Source organism: Euprymna scolopes, chromosome 29, assembly GCF_053919585.1.
Source record: "Euprymna scolopes isolate OS-2025 chromosome 29, ASM5391958v1, whole genome shotgun sequence".
Taxonomy (NCBI): Eukaryota; Metazoa; Mollusca; class Cephalopoda; order Sepiida; family Sepiolidae; genus Euprymna; species Euprymna scolopes.
The window spans coordinates 77,872,309-77,889,613 of record NC_136510.1 but is presented as its reverse complement, the minus strand read 5'-3'; the positions used below and the strand labels follow the sequence as shown (position 1 = coordinate 77,889,613).

Genomic DNA, 17,305 nt, shown 5'->3' with positions numbered 1-17,305 from the left:
TGCACTACCTATCTTCACATTATCTTCCTGAGAATCTGGGTTCAATGAGTGACGAGTAGAGGAAGAGATTCCACCAGGATCTGAAAGAGATGGAAACGAGGTATCAGAGTCGCTGAGACAGTCATGATGGCTGACTACTGCTGGAATCTGAAGAGAGTCATTGTTACTGCTGAGCATTCCAGGAATTTGAAGAAAGGGAAGTTCAAGCTCTGAAGTTTGAGCAATAGTAAAGCAACATACAATTTACATGAAGTTAAGCTTTATCGATGCCCACCATTCAGTTTACCGTAATCGATGTTTCTATCAGGTAATCAATATATGTTGTTAGCGAAATACTTTTTCCCTTAAAAACATGTGTTGAGAAAAATGAGCTGATACTACTACAAAAATGTAATCGATTTTGTCACAAGATCTGATTTTTTTAGAAATCAACTTAACACAAAAACCTGACCTGATGGTGAGGAACGGATGCCATTTCCTGATTCAACCGTGCAAAAATACACTAAATAAACTGTAGAAATATAGACAACATTCAAAAAGTAAAAACAAAAATTGTTTTCCAGTGTAATATTTAATAATAAAAATAATCAAATATTGCAGTAAATAAGAATGTTATTCATCAAATTTCGAAGTTTCAAAATTTAATTAAAAAAAAATCAATAAAGTTTGTGTGTTTCTACACAATACGAACCAACCATAATTGATTTTTGCTGAACCTAAAACTTAGTGATAATTACGGCTATGACAACAGAATATTCTTTTCATTATTTTGACTCTCAAGTATATATCAGTTAATATCTTTGTTTTTAGATACAGTGATGTGGTTCTCGATTGATTAACTGTGTCTAACTGTGTCGGATATACTCGAGAGTCAAAACAATGATAAGAATATTCTCTTGTCATAGACCTAGTTATAAGTGTTAAAAAGTTGCGGCAAGAGAAGGCTAGAAAAGAAAATTGTATGTAGACATTAAAAATTGTTTTACTTTTATTTTGTTACATATTAAGAAATGAGCGATTATTTCGAATTAAAAATCCATGAGAAAGACCACACTTGAAATGTGTCCACATTATAGTGAATAAGCGAAATCACATGACATCAGGTCAAATTCGGTTGCTATTTTTCTTTTGATTTCGCTTATTCAGATAATGTTGATAAATTTCAAACGCTTTTTTTCAACTTTACATGTGCAATACTAACTGGATTTTATCTCAAAATGATTCCCTATTTATTAATATTTAAGAAAAACAATATAAAAAAATTTAAATATATAAAATTTTTCCTCACATTATGTTCAGGCCACCATCTTTAACACTTACCAACTTAGTTTAGGATAAAAAAATGTTCAGTCCATATTGTGTAGCAGTATGAGGTGCCTTTAATAAGTTTCCAGACTTTTTTTGCATGAGCACTTTTATTGATAGTACACACATGAAACTCTAGTGCCCTTCAAAGTAATCTCCTCCAGTTGCAATACACTTGTTTTACAGTTCCAACAACTTCTGAAAGGCCCCATGGCAGTCCTCTTGTGCGAATGTGTCGATGACCCTCATCATAGTCTCTTTCATCTCCTCACTTGTCTTATAACGACAGCCTCTCAGGTTTTCCTTAAATTTAGGAAATAACCAAAAATGACAGGGAGCAAGGTCTGGCCTATAGGGAGAGTGAGGAACTATCGATGCCATTCTTGGTCAAATAGTCTGTGACAAAGATGGAGTTGTGGACTGGTGGAAATGCCAGTGACACAATTTAAAAAATGCTGGCCTTTGCCAACAGAATCTCTTCCTGAACTCTCTAAAAACCTCAACATAATATTCCTTGTTGATTGTCTGTCCAGTGGGAATCCAGTGCATGTAGATCATGCCTGTGCTGTCCAAAAAAAAAAAAAAGAGAGAGTCATCATAAGTTTCTGGGTGGATTTGCTCTGTCTGGGAGAGCCAGCATGCTTCCACTTGGAACTGTCTCTTGGTAGCAGTATATCCAGCTTTCATTGGTCACCAGAGCATCAAGAACTGCGGGATCTGAATGGATCAGCTCAATCGTCTCCCTGCTGTCATGACATCTCTCTTTCTGATCTTCTCTGAGCACCTCTTGGAATAAACTGTGCAAATCTTGCACATCTTTAGTTCCTTACGAATAATTGTGTATAGTTCCCACACTGACATCAAACTGTGCGCTTATTGTTTCTATAAACACATGACGGTCCTTATAAATGAAATTCTTTATTTGGCTAATCAACTCTAGTGCTTTGACTTCCTTACTCACTCCACACCTCTCATCATCCCTCACAGACTCCCTGCCTGCCTTAAATCCGTTATGCCACTCAAAAATTGATGCTCAATTCATGCAAGATGGTCCAAAAGCAGTCTGAAGCATTCCATACGTTTCTTCAGAGTTCAAAACAATTTTATTGTATATCGTTCTTCTAAAGTGTCTTCATGTCCAGATTACATTTTTGAAATTCACTAGCTGTAACAATCCGGCTTTAGTAGCGTGTATTCTAATTCCTGCTGTAGCTGTTCATTTGAACCTGAAATTATAAAACTTGGTCAGTCATCTCAGTATAGCAGAGTCTACAACAATCTTAAATGCCTGTACAAAAAAAGTCTGAAAACTTATTGCAGGCACTTTTTACTAAAAATCGATCAGCATGGACTTTAACGTTTATTTTTATTTATAAAATTATCTAATTAGCAATTATTCTTTTATTTATAAAATTATCTAATTAGCAATTATTCTTTTATTTATAAAATTATCTAATTAGCAAGTGTGTGGATATCGACTTCCGGGTAAAGTTTTCCTCAGGAGAATGACAAAAATATGAATATATGAAGAATACAAAACCATAACTTTATTTTTCGTCAATGTTTAATTTTATTTACAAATAATCTGTGTAAACAGACACGCGATAAGATGCTCGTTTGGGTTATAAAAAAAATGGAAGCATCTATAACAGTTTAAAACTTCGTCGTCTCTTTTCAGTCTCCAACTCAACAGTTTATGTATAAAAAAAAAAAAGAAAATTATGACGATTTTATAGATCAGTCCCCATGGCTGTCGATATTGGTTCGGCGAAATCCACTTGGCTTAGGAAAACAGCTGAAAGGCGACTACACAACATTAAACTCAGTTTCTTGAAATGGAAAAAAAAACAAAAAAAACAAAAAACTTTCCATCCTCCCTCTCCATAACAAAGACCAAGTCAAACATCCATGAACAAAGTTTTTTTCATAGATCATCCCATCTGTGGAATAAAATATCATAAAGCTGCTTCTCATGACCGCCTTCAAATCTAATGTAAACAAATACCCGTTGAGGAATTCTCTTTGCTAAATGATTCCCCTCTCAAGAAATCTTATGCCCATTTCTAAGATTGTTTCCAATTTTTGTGCAGTGGTGGCGCTCACCATCTAATCAACGAACTCTTTTAACCCTTATCCTCGAATGGCCTGCGGGTCCTGCTAAGCAATGACACATTAGTAAAAAAAAAAGTTCTAGGTTTATAACAATACCGTAATAATTATTAGGGCATTATTTGGTCGTTTAATTGAAGCAAGTTGTTATAAAACTTTAATTTGGTTAGAGCATTTTTAACAACTAGCCAACAAAGCAAAAAAGAGTGAAAAATTAAATATACAAGAAATGTTACCAAAGGCAAGATAAGCTACTCTTTTACATATTTTGATAAGCATTTTGCGTTTTAGTTTATTTTAAAGTTTTTTTTTTAACTTTGAAAAAAAAAAAAAAAAAAAAAAAAAAAATGGAGTTTGGACTGGATTAAAAAAATGATTTGTCTCAATTATTTTTTATTGCGCAATTATTTCTACAAATTTGGAATATGTTAAACAGAAACACTAAGAAAAAAAAAAAAAAAAATGGAAATATTAAAACAAAAATTGTACGTATCTGTTATGGAATGAAGTTCTTTGAAAAAAAAACAAAAACAAAAAAAAAAACAAAAAACAACGAAGAAACAATTTGTTATGATACCGAGCAAAAGGTTCGGGTAATCTCCAAAAATACCGTTAGGGCTTACAACATGGCCGCCAGAAGAGTCACGTGATCCGGTTGATCCAAAACATGAATCGTGCAAATGGAAAACGCAGCCTTGAAGGCAAACTTTGACAAACAATCACAATTTGTTTGTATTTAATTTTTTGTTGATATAATGTTGTTATAAAAATAGGCAAACTTTGAGAAACAATCTTAGGTTGTTTTTAGTTAAAACAGTGTTTATAAAAAGTATTTTATTCAGAACAAACAAGTGGTCGACGGAACGCAATTGAACCATGACAATTCCTGGAATTGAACCACGACGATTCCTGAAATTGGAACTGCTACCTACCTCAGAGAATTACAAAAATATCAATGGCCCTTAACGTATCACCCTTGTTCCTTGTGTTCATGACAATAACGCTATACTTGGCGAAACTATGACATTGTCTCGGCTAATGTTAGCAATGCCAGATGACGTGCACATATTGACATGGCTTGCACAGAGACGTCTGATAGCCAATTCATGCAATTGTCAAATTTGTGGGTCACCATGCGTGTTGGCTCGATATTCCGAATCCAAGGATGGTTGGAGATGGCGTTGCCGAAACGATGGATATCGTAATACAATTAGAACAAACTCTTTTTTTCAAAGAAGCAACCTCAATCTAAGAACCATTGTAATAATTATGTATATGTGGAGCATGGATTTTCCACAAAAAACTATGGCAACAGAAAGTGAGGTGAGTGCCAACACAGTGAGCGACTGGTGCAACTTTTTGAGGGAAGTGTGCACTCAGTACATTGAACAAAACCCAATTCAATTGGGGGGTGTAGATGAGACCTGGACCCCAAAAGAGGTTGAAATTGATGAAAGCCATTTTTACCCTCTGAAATATCACAGAGGAACTGTCCGACGTAGCCATTGGGTGTTCAGCGCCATCGAACGAGGCTTTAAGAATTGCCTTTTGATCGAGGTTCCAGACAGAAAACGTGAAACTCTGGTCCCTATAATTCGTCAATGGATCTTACCCGGGACTCGTATAATAAGCGATGGGTGGAGCGCTTATGCAACCGTAGCAGACATTGACTTTAGTATTTACAGCCACGATGTTGTTGTCCACGAAAGAAATTTTGTGGAGCCTAACGACGCGACTATAAATACTCAACTTATTGAAAATACGTGGATGCGAGCGAAGAAAAAACTTCGTCGTCAATTCGGTACATCAAGGGCTCTCTTCACTTCATATTTAAATGAATTTATGTGGCGTGAAAGAGTCGGCCCAAATAAATTTTGTGAGCTAATTTGTTGCATCGCCTCCATCTATTCTGTCTAAATTTATAAAATGAAAATTAAAAATATAAACTGTTTTTTTTTTTTACATCATATTTTTATAACATTACATCTTAAAAAAAATGAACACCTTGCTTTAAATACCATTTTTATGAAAAACTCTGAATAAAATATTTTTTATAAACACTGTTTTAAAAAACAAACAAACTGTGATTGTTTCTCAACAAAAAATTAAATGACCGTTCTAAATAAATTATTTATTATTATGATATTGAAAAACTGTTTTTGTACTTAATTATTATGCTTGTTTGTCAAAGTTTGCTTTAAATTTGCGTTTCGTAATACGGCGATTCATGTTTTGGATCGACCGGATCACGTGACTCTTCTGTCGCCCATGTTGTAAGCCCTAACGGTATTTTTGGAGATTGCCAAGGTTCGATTTTTGGGAAGAAAAGTCAGTATTAAAGATGGGGAGGGAGTGTCGGCCCTTAAAACTGGGCTCCCTGTGGCGCGTTTCAAAGATGTCTACCTTCAACGCACCATCATAAAAACGTGTTTTTCCGCTGTAAAAAAAAAAAAAAAAAAAAAAAAAAAAAAAAAAAAAAAAAAAATACGCGATCAAATTAAGTGAATTTTATTTTCGGAGATCTTCAGTCCAAAGCGGATACGTACAATATAACCTTTTTTTCGATATTTTCATTTTTTTAATGTCTTAATTAAACTGTACAAGTGAAAAAAAAAAAAAAAAAAAAAAAAAAAAAAATCACTGATGCCGACCCGCTGCTACGAATTCGGAATAGGGGTATATGAGCGAGAAAAACCGAAACTAGAATCAGGGAGTCACGTGCCACAGGAGGATCTTTACTTTAACTGCAACTCAACACTAAAAACGAATGTCGCATTCAAATTTGGGGCAGACAAGTAGTTTTCTGAATATTAGAATATTTTTCAAATATATTACTTAATGAATTTCAGTGGCCGTTGCCATTCTTAACATGGGAAGGAGGGTGCTTTGTAACACGCATGCTTGTTGTTCAGTTGGGGGGGGGGGGAAACATGACCGCTAGTGAAAACAAAGAATTACATTGGATAATAAAGGTCTTAATATCCAGAAAACTACTTGTCTATTCCGAATTTAAACGGGATATTCGTTTCCAGCATACTCGAAAAACTTTTTAAAAGTTCTCAATTTAAATTTAATGGTAAATGTGGAGTTGCAGCTAAAGAAAAAAGAAAAAATACCCGGTAAGTAAATGCCATGTTTTACGGTTGTTGTAAAAATGGAACGGAAATTTAAATTTCGTTCAGTCTTAAATTCGGTACATTTTTACATTACGCCCAACTCATCGTTCCGTTCACAGGGTTTATATTAATACACACAGATTCGAAAAAGTTGTCAAAAAACAAATATATAGCAAATAAATATTATCAAAGGCAAGATAAGTTACTTTTCTACCTAACTGGATAATTTTTTAGTGTTTTTATTTAATGTAACGTTTATTCAGCTCGAAAAACAGTGTTTACCGATGTATTGGAAAATTACATGTGGCGCCCGACTCTTTTGAACACTAAGTTTGGGAAAATTAGTTAAAACTAAAAACTATACAAAATAGTGTTAAAAACTCGCTCAATATATGTTACCGTGACATAGGCTGACATATTCGGTTGGCTTTTAACAGTATTTTTTAAAAAATATTTTTTAGTTTTAACTCATTTTCCCAAACTTACCGTGTTAATCGGGCACCATTTGTAATTTTCAAATACGTCGGTAAACACTAGTTTTTCGAGCTGAATAAACAGGTTACATTAAATAAAAACACAAAAATTATCCAATCAGGTAGTTATCTTGCTTTGATAACATGTAGTTGCTACATATTTGTTTTGACAACTTTTTCGAATCTATGTGCATACATAGTAACACAAACAAACCCAACAATTATTTCGTTTTTGTTCATAAAATTTCATTTTTATAGTAAACAATCTTTCGTTATATATATATGTATATAAATAATAAAAAGTACGATTGTTGAATGTTATTCTTTCGATTACTTTCGTTTTTTGGGGGTGGAGGAGATTAAAACAAGACGAAATTTAAATTTCCGTTCCATTTTTACAACACGTAAAACAGAGCATTCTCCGCAAGTTTTACCTTTAAACGAAATACTTGTAGAAACACGTGCAAAAAATGTCATAAATCACTTGAAAATGTTCTACCGGTATTTTGTTTAATTTTCGATCGCTAAATATTGCTAAAAATGCCCTTTGGTTAAGATGATAGCCCATCTTAAAGCTGAAAAGTTTAATATAATCTCGTATTATTTATTATTTTTTTCAGAATACAGAGTTTAACATTGTTGTAACTAGTTACCATATTTTACTGAACATGAGCAGCCATGATAGTTGATCTATACAAGCACACTAAAATGGAAATGAATTCGTGAAGTCGTAAATATGAAGTTTGAATGAATGATATAGTTCAACGCGCACAAAACTCACCATGATTTATTTTTTTATGAAGAAGGGAAGTACTAACTATTTACGTTTTTCTCGAATATCTTTTTGCCTTACTACCACCTCTGGAAACGGTGAGAATGGAATTAACGATGTGTTCCTCTTGTATTTTTTGTTGGTTCTTTTCGTATTTCATGCAGGCTCTACTCCTGGCCATCGCCTTTGCATTTCTCTCCCTCTCCCGGGCACGGTATTCTTCGTTTTGTCTCAGCATCGCCATAGACATGGCGTTGTTCTCACGCTCCCGCTTGCGATAGTTGGCGTCCATTCTTGCCAACGAGATCGCCATTGCGTTCCTGGCCCTCTCCTTGAGTCGATACTCCTCGTTCATTCGTCTCCGCCGCTGCGCCTCGGCATTTCTCGCCCTAGCGCGGGCTTTCTGGTCTGGATCCTGTCTTGCCCTCCGCATCGCCTCTGACACTCGAGATTTTAGCACTCGTTCCCTGATCGTTGCTTCGGTAGTTCTTCTCATTTTCGCCATCTTTCCTCCTCCTCCACTTTTTCTTTTTTTCAGAAATGGAAAGAAAAGACAGTGATAGTCTTTTGAGAATTTACCGGCGCGGTTTTTTGGTTTTTATTGTTTACGGACTTTGTGATAATGTTGTGCGCAGTTGTACGAAAATACGTTCTTTGCGCATTTATGGTTCGTTCCACTTCCGGTTTAATATTTTCCTCTTTTGTTTCTGAGATTTTAATGCTCAGATCGTGTGTGTGTGTGTGTGTGTGTGTGTGTGTGTGTTATTAGTAAAATAAATAAATAAAAAATAAAACTTGAATAATTATTTATTTCAAACAATTAATTAAAAACAAAAACAAAAAAAAAATGCTGTGACTCAGACAGAGCGACTCGAAGTCCGCAGCAAACGGTGTCAGATAGAATTTATTCCATTAAAAATAAGTAAAATATATTTATAGGTTATCGTTAAGTTCTGCGTCTTTGTTTACTTTTGTTTTCTGCTGATTGTTCTCCTTCACGATGAATGCCCTGGAAAAATCCCTTCTGATTAATGTCTACCAGTTAAAAATTATTTTGTTAGTCTGAAAAACAACCAAGTTTATTTTCAAACTAGTAAACATTAATCAGGAGGGACTTTCCCAGAGCATTCATCGTGAACCAGAACGATCAGCTGACAATGAAAGTAAACAAAAAACACGCGGAACTTGACGATCATACTTTTATAATACTAAAAGCAAATTTAAAATAGTGAAACAATAACATTGTTATTTATTATTTTATGCGAAAGTAATTTATTGTATTGCGATTTCAAATCGCCTGTTCCTCTGATTCACAAAATTACAATTGTTATAAATTTCTTATAATTTTCTCTTTATTTGCATATCTCCTATCACGTGATCTTGCCGGTTGGTTCTTTTTTAAAAAATTTTCCTATTCGAATACGTTTTTTATTTTTATTTTATTAACATGGATGTCGTATTTATTGTAAAATCCAATTGAATAAAGCCTTGGAAAAAAGTCTTTCTGCTTGCGTCTTCATTACATTACAATTTATTGAACTGAATTTTTTTTTCAACTTAGTTTTACCTCATGGATAAAATTATTCGACTGGACAGATTTGACATATCTTCTGCAGACCCTCAGGCTAGCAAACTTTGGAAACTATGGTACCAAAACTTTATTTACTATTTGTCTACCCTCAAGCATTTAAATCCAGACAAACTTGAAGTCCTTTATCTAAACATTTCTGTTATGATTGCTGACGTTATCGAGGGTTGTTCTGAGTTCGAACATGCCATCAAACTACTAAAATTTGTTTACGACAAACCTCCCAACGTTATCCATGCAAGACATCTACTTTCAACATGTCTACAGTGGGACAATACCATCTACTTTCAACACACCTACAGTGGGATAATACCAATACCTTCAGGCTTGAATCATCTTGCTGCTGACTGTTGCTTCAAAGATGTTACTGCTGCTACCTACAGGGATGAATCTATACCTGATGTCTTCATATGAGGTCTACGGTCTTCCGTAATATGTGCCAGTTTGATCCCTAACTGCAAACCCATTGCTGCTATTACTGTGCTGAGGATGTTCGGTTCATTAAAAAAGAAACTCTTAAATTACTTGAGAATGATATATTTTTTTTTGTTCAAAGAAGTCACCACTTATCAAGGCCTGAAGGATACTCAAGGATAAGGGTTAATGGGTATACATTAGTCAATGGGATTATAGCGTAGTAATCATAAGTAGTGGAGATTTTGTAAATTGGATTACTTAGGGGGACGGTTCATCAAGAACTTGTTTATGTTAGACTTGAAGACAATCAAATGGTCGTCAGCTGGAAAGCAGGCAAACAGAAGAGAGTTCCACAGGCGTGCAGTTCTAAAAAAGAAGCTTTGTTTGTGGAATCTACGTTTAGGTTTAGGCACAGATAAAGAGTGTGGGAAATTATTGATAATGGTTTTGGCTAGACAAGTGTTTTTTGTGAAAGTTTGGTGAGAAAGGATCATAGATTGACCCTCAGACGAGTACCTGGCATGAAAATAGCGATAAAGCAGAGACAGGCTTGCACCGTCTCTTCTGTAGGAAAGAGGTTCCAGGGAAGAGAAAAGGGCATCCCCCTCTAAGTTATGAAGTCTATTTTGAATGCTGTCAAGGCAGGATAAGCTGCTTCTAGCAACTCCTGCCCAGATTTTATATGATATAATTGAACCAAATTACTTGGCACACTCAAGTTGTTGTAACTTCTTCATCTAATAAAAAGAAACGATTAGTAGCTGATTTCTCTCACACAAAAACCATTTAACTTTGCTTGATGCCTACCCATTGCCCCGAATCAAAGATCTTGTAAACCAAATAGTCCAGTATCGTATCTTCAATATAATTGACTTGTCTAAAGCATACTATCAGATTGAAATTTGACCCTCAGATCGACCCTATACAGCCTTTCAAGCTGGAAATCGTCTATATCAATTTAAACGAATACCCATGGGTGTCACAAATGGGGTTTCTGCATTTCAACGTTTCATGAATTCTTTTATTCCTGATAACAGATTGTCTGCAACCCTTTCTTATTTGGACGACATAACAATTTGCGCATGACGTAAATTTGGAGCATTTCTTAAAGGCTGTCTCTACACACAACCTTGAAATAAACCAGGAAAAGTCAAAGATTTCACTTTGTTCTATTAACGTACTTGGATATAAATTTGTAATGGAACTCTTCAACCCAATCCTGAGCATTTGAGACCTCTTTTACATATTTTTCTTCTCTTTCCGACTCAAAATCGTTAAAAAGATGTCTTGATATGTTTGCCTACTATGCAAAATGGATACCTAATTCATGTTCATCCGAAATTCGCCCACGAGTTGAAAATAAACAATTCCCGATACCTTTCTTGGTTGTAAACTCCTTCGAAGAGCTCAAGAAAGACATTGCTGAATCTTCTGTAAAGGTTATTGATGATAAATTGCTGTTTGTTATTAGAACCGATGTCTCAGAAAAAGCTATCGGAGGCACTCTCTTACAAGCTGGGAGACCTGTAGCATTCTTTTCCTGGTTGTTAAACCCCTCTGAAAAGCAACTTCATATAGTCGAAAAAGAAGCATATGCTATAGTAGAATGTGTTTGTAAATGGCGAGACCTCATTACTGGGAAACATTTCACTATTATTAGGATCAGCAAGCACAGGAAACTCTGGGGGATAGCACGTCACCACAGTTTCTAAAACACCTGCACCAATTCTTAGGTTTAGTAACCTTTCATCATAGGTTCCTTCCCTACTGTGCACAAATACTTTTACCATTGACAAGTTTGTTGACAAATGTGAGGGACTGTGACATTGCACTTTCAGAGCATACAGTAGGAGCATTCAACAAGATCAAGGCTGTGTTGCAGGAGGCCATCAAATTATCTCACATTCAATCCAATTACGAACTTTGCCTTGCTGTCTTCCTCGGACAAATGTCCTCCCAAAGCGATTCGCCAGATGGATCATATCTTCCAATTTACATCGGACCAGAAAGTGTCAGTGGACATGAAAGCATGTTTCCTCTTACATGTGGGTAAAAAAAACCCATGGGGAGGAAGAACCCTAATCCTACCTTACACGGGAGAGCCAATCCACGTGGAGAATGCTATGTTTCCTACAGCATCATTTAGAATGACTGATTTGTTGGTCAGGGATGGTCTTGGGAAGCATATCCCTTGATAGATACACAGATCTCTACAGGTTAGATAGTGGCACAAATGGTTATAAGGTATTGGGATGATGAAATCCTTGGATTAATTGTCAGAACCTACATGAGTGCAGTAGGACCTGAGCTCCTCCTGGTCCATGACAATGCCTGACTTCATGTGGCTAGTGTAGGCAGGTAGTTTCTGGAAGATGAAGGAATTGATACTATTGACTGGTCCTCATGTACACCTGACTTAAACACAATAGAAAACCTCTAGGACATTATGTTTAGGTCCACCCAGTACTGCCAAGTTGTCCCTTAGACAGTTCAGGAGCTGAGTGATGCTCTGGTCCAGATCTGGGAGGAGATCTCTCATGAGACCATCTGTCATCTCATTAGGTGCATTCCCCGAAATTATCAGGCATGCATACAAGCACGTGGAGACCACACAAACTACTGAGAATCATTTTGAGTTTCTACGATATGATTTTGGCAAAATGGACCAGTCTGCTGCATCATTATTTCAATTTTCTCTTTATGCTTCCCAATTGACGATAGCATGGTTGTTTTAAAGTCCAATGTTAACAAATTCTTGAGCTGTCCTCTTAAATAATCTAATTTCTAACCACTATCAACCATTGTTACCAATCCTGACATTGTTTCACTGTCCTCTTGACAAGCCCTCATACTCAAGTGGCTTATGGGCCTTTATAACTTGTTAGTACATAAAAATGAATTATTTTATAATGTATATGTATTATTATTATTATTATTATTAGTAGTAGTAGTAGTAGTAGCAATATTAGTATTACTAGTATTAGTATTAGTAGTAACTCATAATAATCAAGAGTTACTTCCCCTTGAACCGTCTTGTTAATAAATGTTAACGAATTGAATATGAAGAATAAACCAGTGTTTTATATTAAAATAAATTTTACTACAGTAAACACAGTTTTTTCAAGTAACTAATTTATTTATTTATTTTAAAATCATTTATTTAAAAGAAAATCCTGCATCATGTTTTCTGGTTTCTTAGCAGGTTTTCAAATTTCTCATTATACTGATGCTTCTACTGTAGCAAAATTGATCTCAATATTTGTACACACGTACCAGCACTATACCTATAACTATCAAACATTAAAAAACATTTTCTTTAACAAGATCGGAAGAAATCGGCAATCTTTGGCGATGCTGTAAGATCTGAAAAATGGGGGGGGGGGAGGAGGAGAAAGGTCATTGAGCAGAAAATTTGGAGTAAAAAAAGAAAAATCATTTCTTTAAGAAAAAAAAAAAAATCCAGCATTGTGTCATCTGGTTTAACGGATTTTCAAACCAGTGTTATTTTATCATATATTTGGTTTATCATATATTCGACCAAATACAATATGGAAAGCTGTTAAGATGCAGCAGAGGATGCTTGCAGAAAATACACAGACCACAGAATTATTTTTTTGACAAATTTATTTTAGATGGCAGGGTAGTCTGCGATGGCTGTCTTTCTTGCTTCCTTTACCACTTAAAAGTGGTTTCGTCTGAGTGCACGTTTTTATTTTTGTTGTCACTAACAAAGGAACATCACCCTTATCATAGCCTTGCTGTTGGCCGAAGAAAAAAACGGCGAGATCTACTCAATCAGAATAATGGTGTGCAGTGCGTGTTTGCTCCCCAAAACATATGTGGTAGGTGTTAAGGTTCAAACAAAACTACCTACCAGCATAAATAAATACTAAATGTAACACAAATACAATAAACAAATATTTATTGACAAACACGAACAAATGACAACACTGCAATACCGAACAACACAATAAAGCATTACACAATTCAATAGTGGGTTTACCGGCTGAGTGAGGGGAATCAAATAGTCTAGAGTTCTACTCTGGTTCGTCCGACATTGTTTCATGAGGGGAGAATTTATGTGCAGGCTCTACACGTGTCCAAACTCTGTCGCTCCTGTGGGCGTTATGCCCACGGGGTTAATACGTGTTCTCTTGTCAATGCTCAAAACTCGTTCCCCCTTGTCTCTTTTCAAGGGACATCACTCCTTACTCCACACCATAACCCGCGTTGTTCCTTTTATTCCCCTACAGTACTCCCCCCCAAAATACGGAGTACCTGAAAAATGAGCAATATGTTTAATTTTATTTACATAGACACGAAATTTTTAAAATGTGCTGGCCATCTGACATGTCACCTGACTGTGTCTTTTTATTTATTTATTTTTTTTCTTTCTTTTTTTCTTTCTTTCTTTCTTTCTTTCTTTCTCGGGGCCATTTTCTCCAGTATCATATCTGCTGGCATGGTGTTTGATGGTTTGAATGGCATCCCTCTGTGTGCGTGAAAAAATATAAGGATTGCTTTAGAATCCGATGTACTTGTCTCACTATTGTGGATTGACTCTAACATATAAGGTAGGATTAGGGTTTTCACTTTCGTCAGGACTAGTTGCTTTGCTATAGATAGAGGTTTTTGATTAGCTTGGCAACATCAAACACAGATATTTGTATATCACATAGCGTGTTTTCAGACACAGAAAGAAATACGGGGGGGGGGGGGTCGGCCCTGACCGCAATGGAGAAATCGTGACAGAACCTTCCCTCATCATCTGTCTTGTTTGAGTGGGCTAACCATTCCACATTGTGAACATCGACATCTCCACTGTGCACTCTTAAGAGGGCCACCCTCCCAGGCTTTAACTTCTCTTTTCCAGAAGTGGTTAGTCTATTGCTAATCGTCTGGGGTACCCTAGCAGGGAATGCCAACAGTCTGATCAGGGTTCTGGAAGTGTATATGAGTTAATATTTACCAAATTCTATAAGATTATTATTGAAAAGAGGGAGATAACTGGTACGTTATCTACAATGTAAGGGAGATAACTTTTCACATAATATTGATGAACTCATTAATAACTTATTTCTGATTCACATATTTTTTAACGAACTTGGCCACTTTTCTATAACTCAGTATTGATCTGAAGGGAATAACTCTATTTTACTAGGGGATTCGTTATTTTTTTTTATACGAAAAGTGAGTACATTAAAATCAACGCAACGCCAAGAAATTGTAAGGTGGGGGGGGGGGCGAGAAAAAAAAAAGAATCAACTACTTAATTAAAAAAAAAAAATGAATAAAAAAAAACCCAAACAAACACTGAAAACGTTACAAAAGAAATGGAAACTGCGACAATTGTGATACTCTAGGTGTATCAGAATTTTGGGGGAATTTTTGCCACCCCTATGCTGCACTTCAATTTCTTGTTCTCTGTCAGTGGAGGAGAAATCCTTCACGACTGAGACAACTTTTATTTTTGTTCCTTTTCTCCACATTAAAAAACGACCCTGGTGTCTAACTCTGTCCCGTGGGGAGGCATTGTAAATAGGAACAGAAAACTGCGAATAAAATATAAAAAAAAACCCTCGTAATTTCTCTTTTTAAAGCGGGTTGTTTATTTTCTTTATGGAATATACTTCCAAAATAAACTATTAAAGTTGTTTAAAAAAATAATAGGAATATTATTTTTTATTTTTCAAAGTACCTGCATGCATTTAGGCAGCCATTTTCTTTACATCATGAAATCAATTGAATTTTACGAGTTAAATATTTTTCAATTTCTAAACTTTAAAAATCTATAAAAAATTTTCTATTGGATCAATTTTTACGATTTTTACGATTTTTTTTCAGGGGCAATGTGAAATTTTATGCTCTTTCCAATAAAACGAATATAATATTTTAGACACACGTTTTTTTTAATCCCCCTATTTTGAAATGTCTATTTAAATAATTAATTCATGTACCAAAGTTTTATATATCACAAATTGAAGATAAAAGATCAATAAATAAAATATTCAAATTAAAAAAAAATATATATATAGTTATGTGCAAATTTACCTGTAAAGTCCAAAGTGTAAATCCATTTTTTTTTTGTTTTTTCGCTAACCACGTTGATTTAAAATAAAATAAAAAAATTTTAAGTAGAAACTTATTTTATGTTTAGAATTTTCCAGTCAATATTGGACGCTCAGGATAATTTTTTATATTCCATTCATTGTTTTCTTTTTTCGATATTAAAAAAAAACAAAAAAAACTATCTCGATAATGAAGAATTATAATATATTAAATAAAAAATTCAGGTATTTCTTTAAGATATTAAAAAAAAATAGACATTTGGTGAGGCGATTAATCTGTGATTGGTCAAAATCCATAATTGAAATGTTAACAGTTTTCAAGTATGGTAGCAGGTAGCACATAAGGATTTGAAATCAAAAGTGTCAACAGTACAAAAGGGAGATAATTCCGAATTTACAATGTCTGCTGCAAAAGTTAAATTATTTTGTTACAAAAAATAAAAAAAAATATTGAAAAGTTTTTATCCTGGAATGTAAATCTTTCTAAGAAAATTTAGATTTTCTTATTTCATTGTGTAAAAAAAAAAAAAATATTTAAAATCTTTTAATCCGAATTCAAACTGTCTGCTGGAAAATTTTATTTAGTTTATTGCTTAAAAATAATTATTGAAAACTTTCTATCCTGATTTTTAAATCTGGCCAAGAAAATTTCGATTTTCTTATTTTCTTGTTTAAAAAAAATTAATCCAAACCTTTTATTCAGAATGCAAAATGTCTGCTGGAAAATTTTTAGTTTCTTGTTAAAAAAATGTATTGAAAACTTTTTATCCTGGAATGTAAATCTTCCCAGGAAAATTTAGATTTTCTTATTTCATTGTGTAAAAAAAAAAAAAAAAAATTATTTAAAACTTTTTATTCCGAATTTACGATGTTTGCTGCAAAAGTTAAGTTATTTTGTTAAAAAAAAATTATTGAAAACATTTTATCCTGGAATTTAAATCTGTCCAAGAAAATTTAAATTTTCTTACTTTCTTGTTTAAAAAAAAAAATTATTTACACTTTGGTCTTTTGGTCAAGATCAAAGTGTAGTATCTTCTATTTATGTTCTCTTTTAGTAGAGGAGAAATCCTTCACGACTGAGACAATTTTTAATTTTTGTACCTTTTCTCCACGTTAAAAAACGACCCTGGCGTCTAACTCTGTCCCGTGGGGAGGCATTGTAAATAGGTTCACTTTTATTCTGAATTCCAAATGTACGCTGGAAAATTTTTATTTTTTTGTTAAAAAAAAACAAAAACATTGAAAACTTTCTATCCTGAACTTTAAATATTTCCAAGGAAATTTAGATTTTCTTATTTTCTTGTTTAAAAAATATTTATTTAAAACATTTTATTTCGAATTCAAAATGTCTCCTGGAAAATTTTAATTATTTTCTTGTTTTAAAGGCATTTTCAAACTTCATTTTTTTTCCTGATTTAAAAAAAAATCAATTTCTTTTTTTTTTCTCATTTCAATAA

At 34.2% G+C, this 17,305-nt stretch overlaps 2 protein-coding genes across 8 annotated transcripts in view; one reads left to right on the top strand and one right to left on the bottom strand.

The window, feature by feature from the left end:
* Positions 1 to 17,305, bottom strand: part of LOC145252734 (uncharacterized) — a 676,168-nt gene that overhangs the window by 272,967 nt on the left and 385,896 nt on the right. For 3 of the 7 annotated variants that reach the window (XR_013863659.1, XR_013863658.1, XR_013863657.1), the window contains exons 1-2: positions 7,785 to 8,449; positions 9 to 80 (exon numbers count right to left, since the gene is read on the bottom strand). The exons of 1 other annotated variant lie outside the window; for it this stretch is intronic. Coding sequence is in view for 1 of the 6 variants with exons in the window: in XM_080112599.1 (XP_079968725.1) it covers positions 7,825 to 8,280 (456 nt within the window). In the remaining 5 variants the exon portion in view is untranslated. Of the gene's footprint in view, positions 1 to 8; positions 81 to 7,784; positions 8,450 to 17,305 lie in introns of those variants that run through there. 3 more of the 7 variants (XR_013863660.1, XM_080112599.1, XR_013863661.1) reach the window with 2 other exon arrangements.
* On the top strand, positions 9,346 to 9,777 carry LOC145252355 (uncharacterized). Its single transcript, XM_080111756.1, has one exon. The coding sequence runs from the start codon at positions 9,346 to 9,348 to the stop codon at positions 9,775 to 9,777; it is 432 nt and encodes a 143-aa protein (XP_079967882.1).

Coding starts and splice junctions, on each gene's coding strand:
- LOC145252355 (XM_080111756.1), top strand. CDS start 9,346: ATGGATAAAATTATTCGACTGGACAGATTTGACATATCTTCTGCAGAC.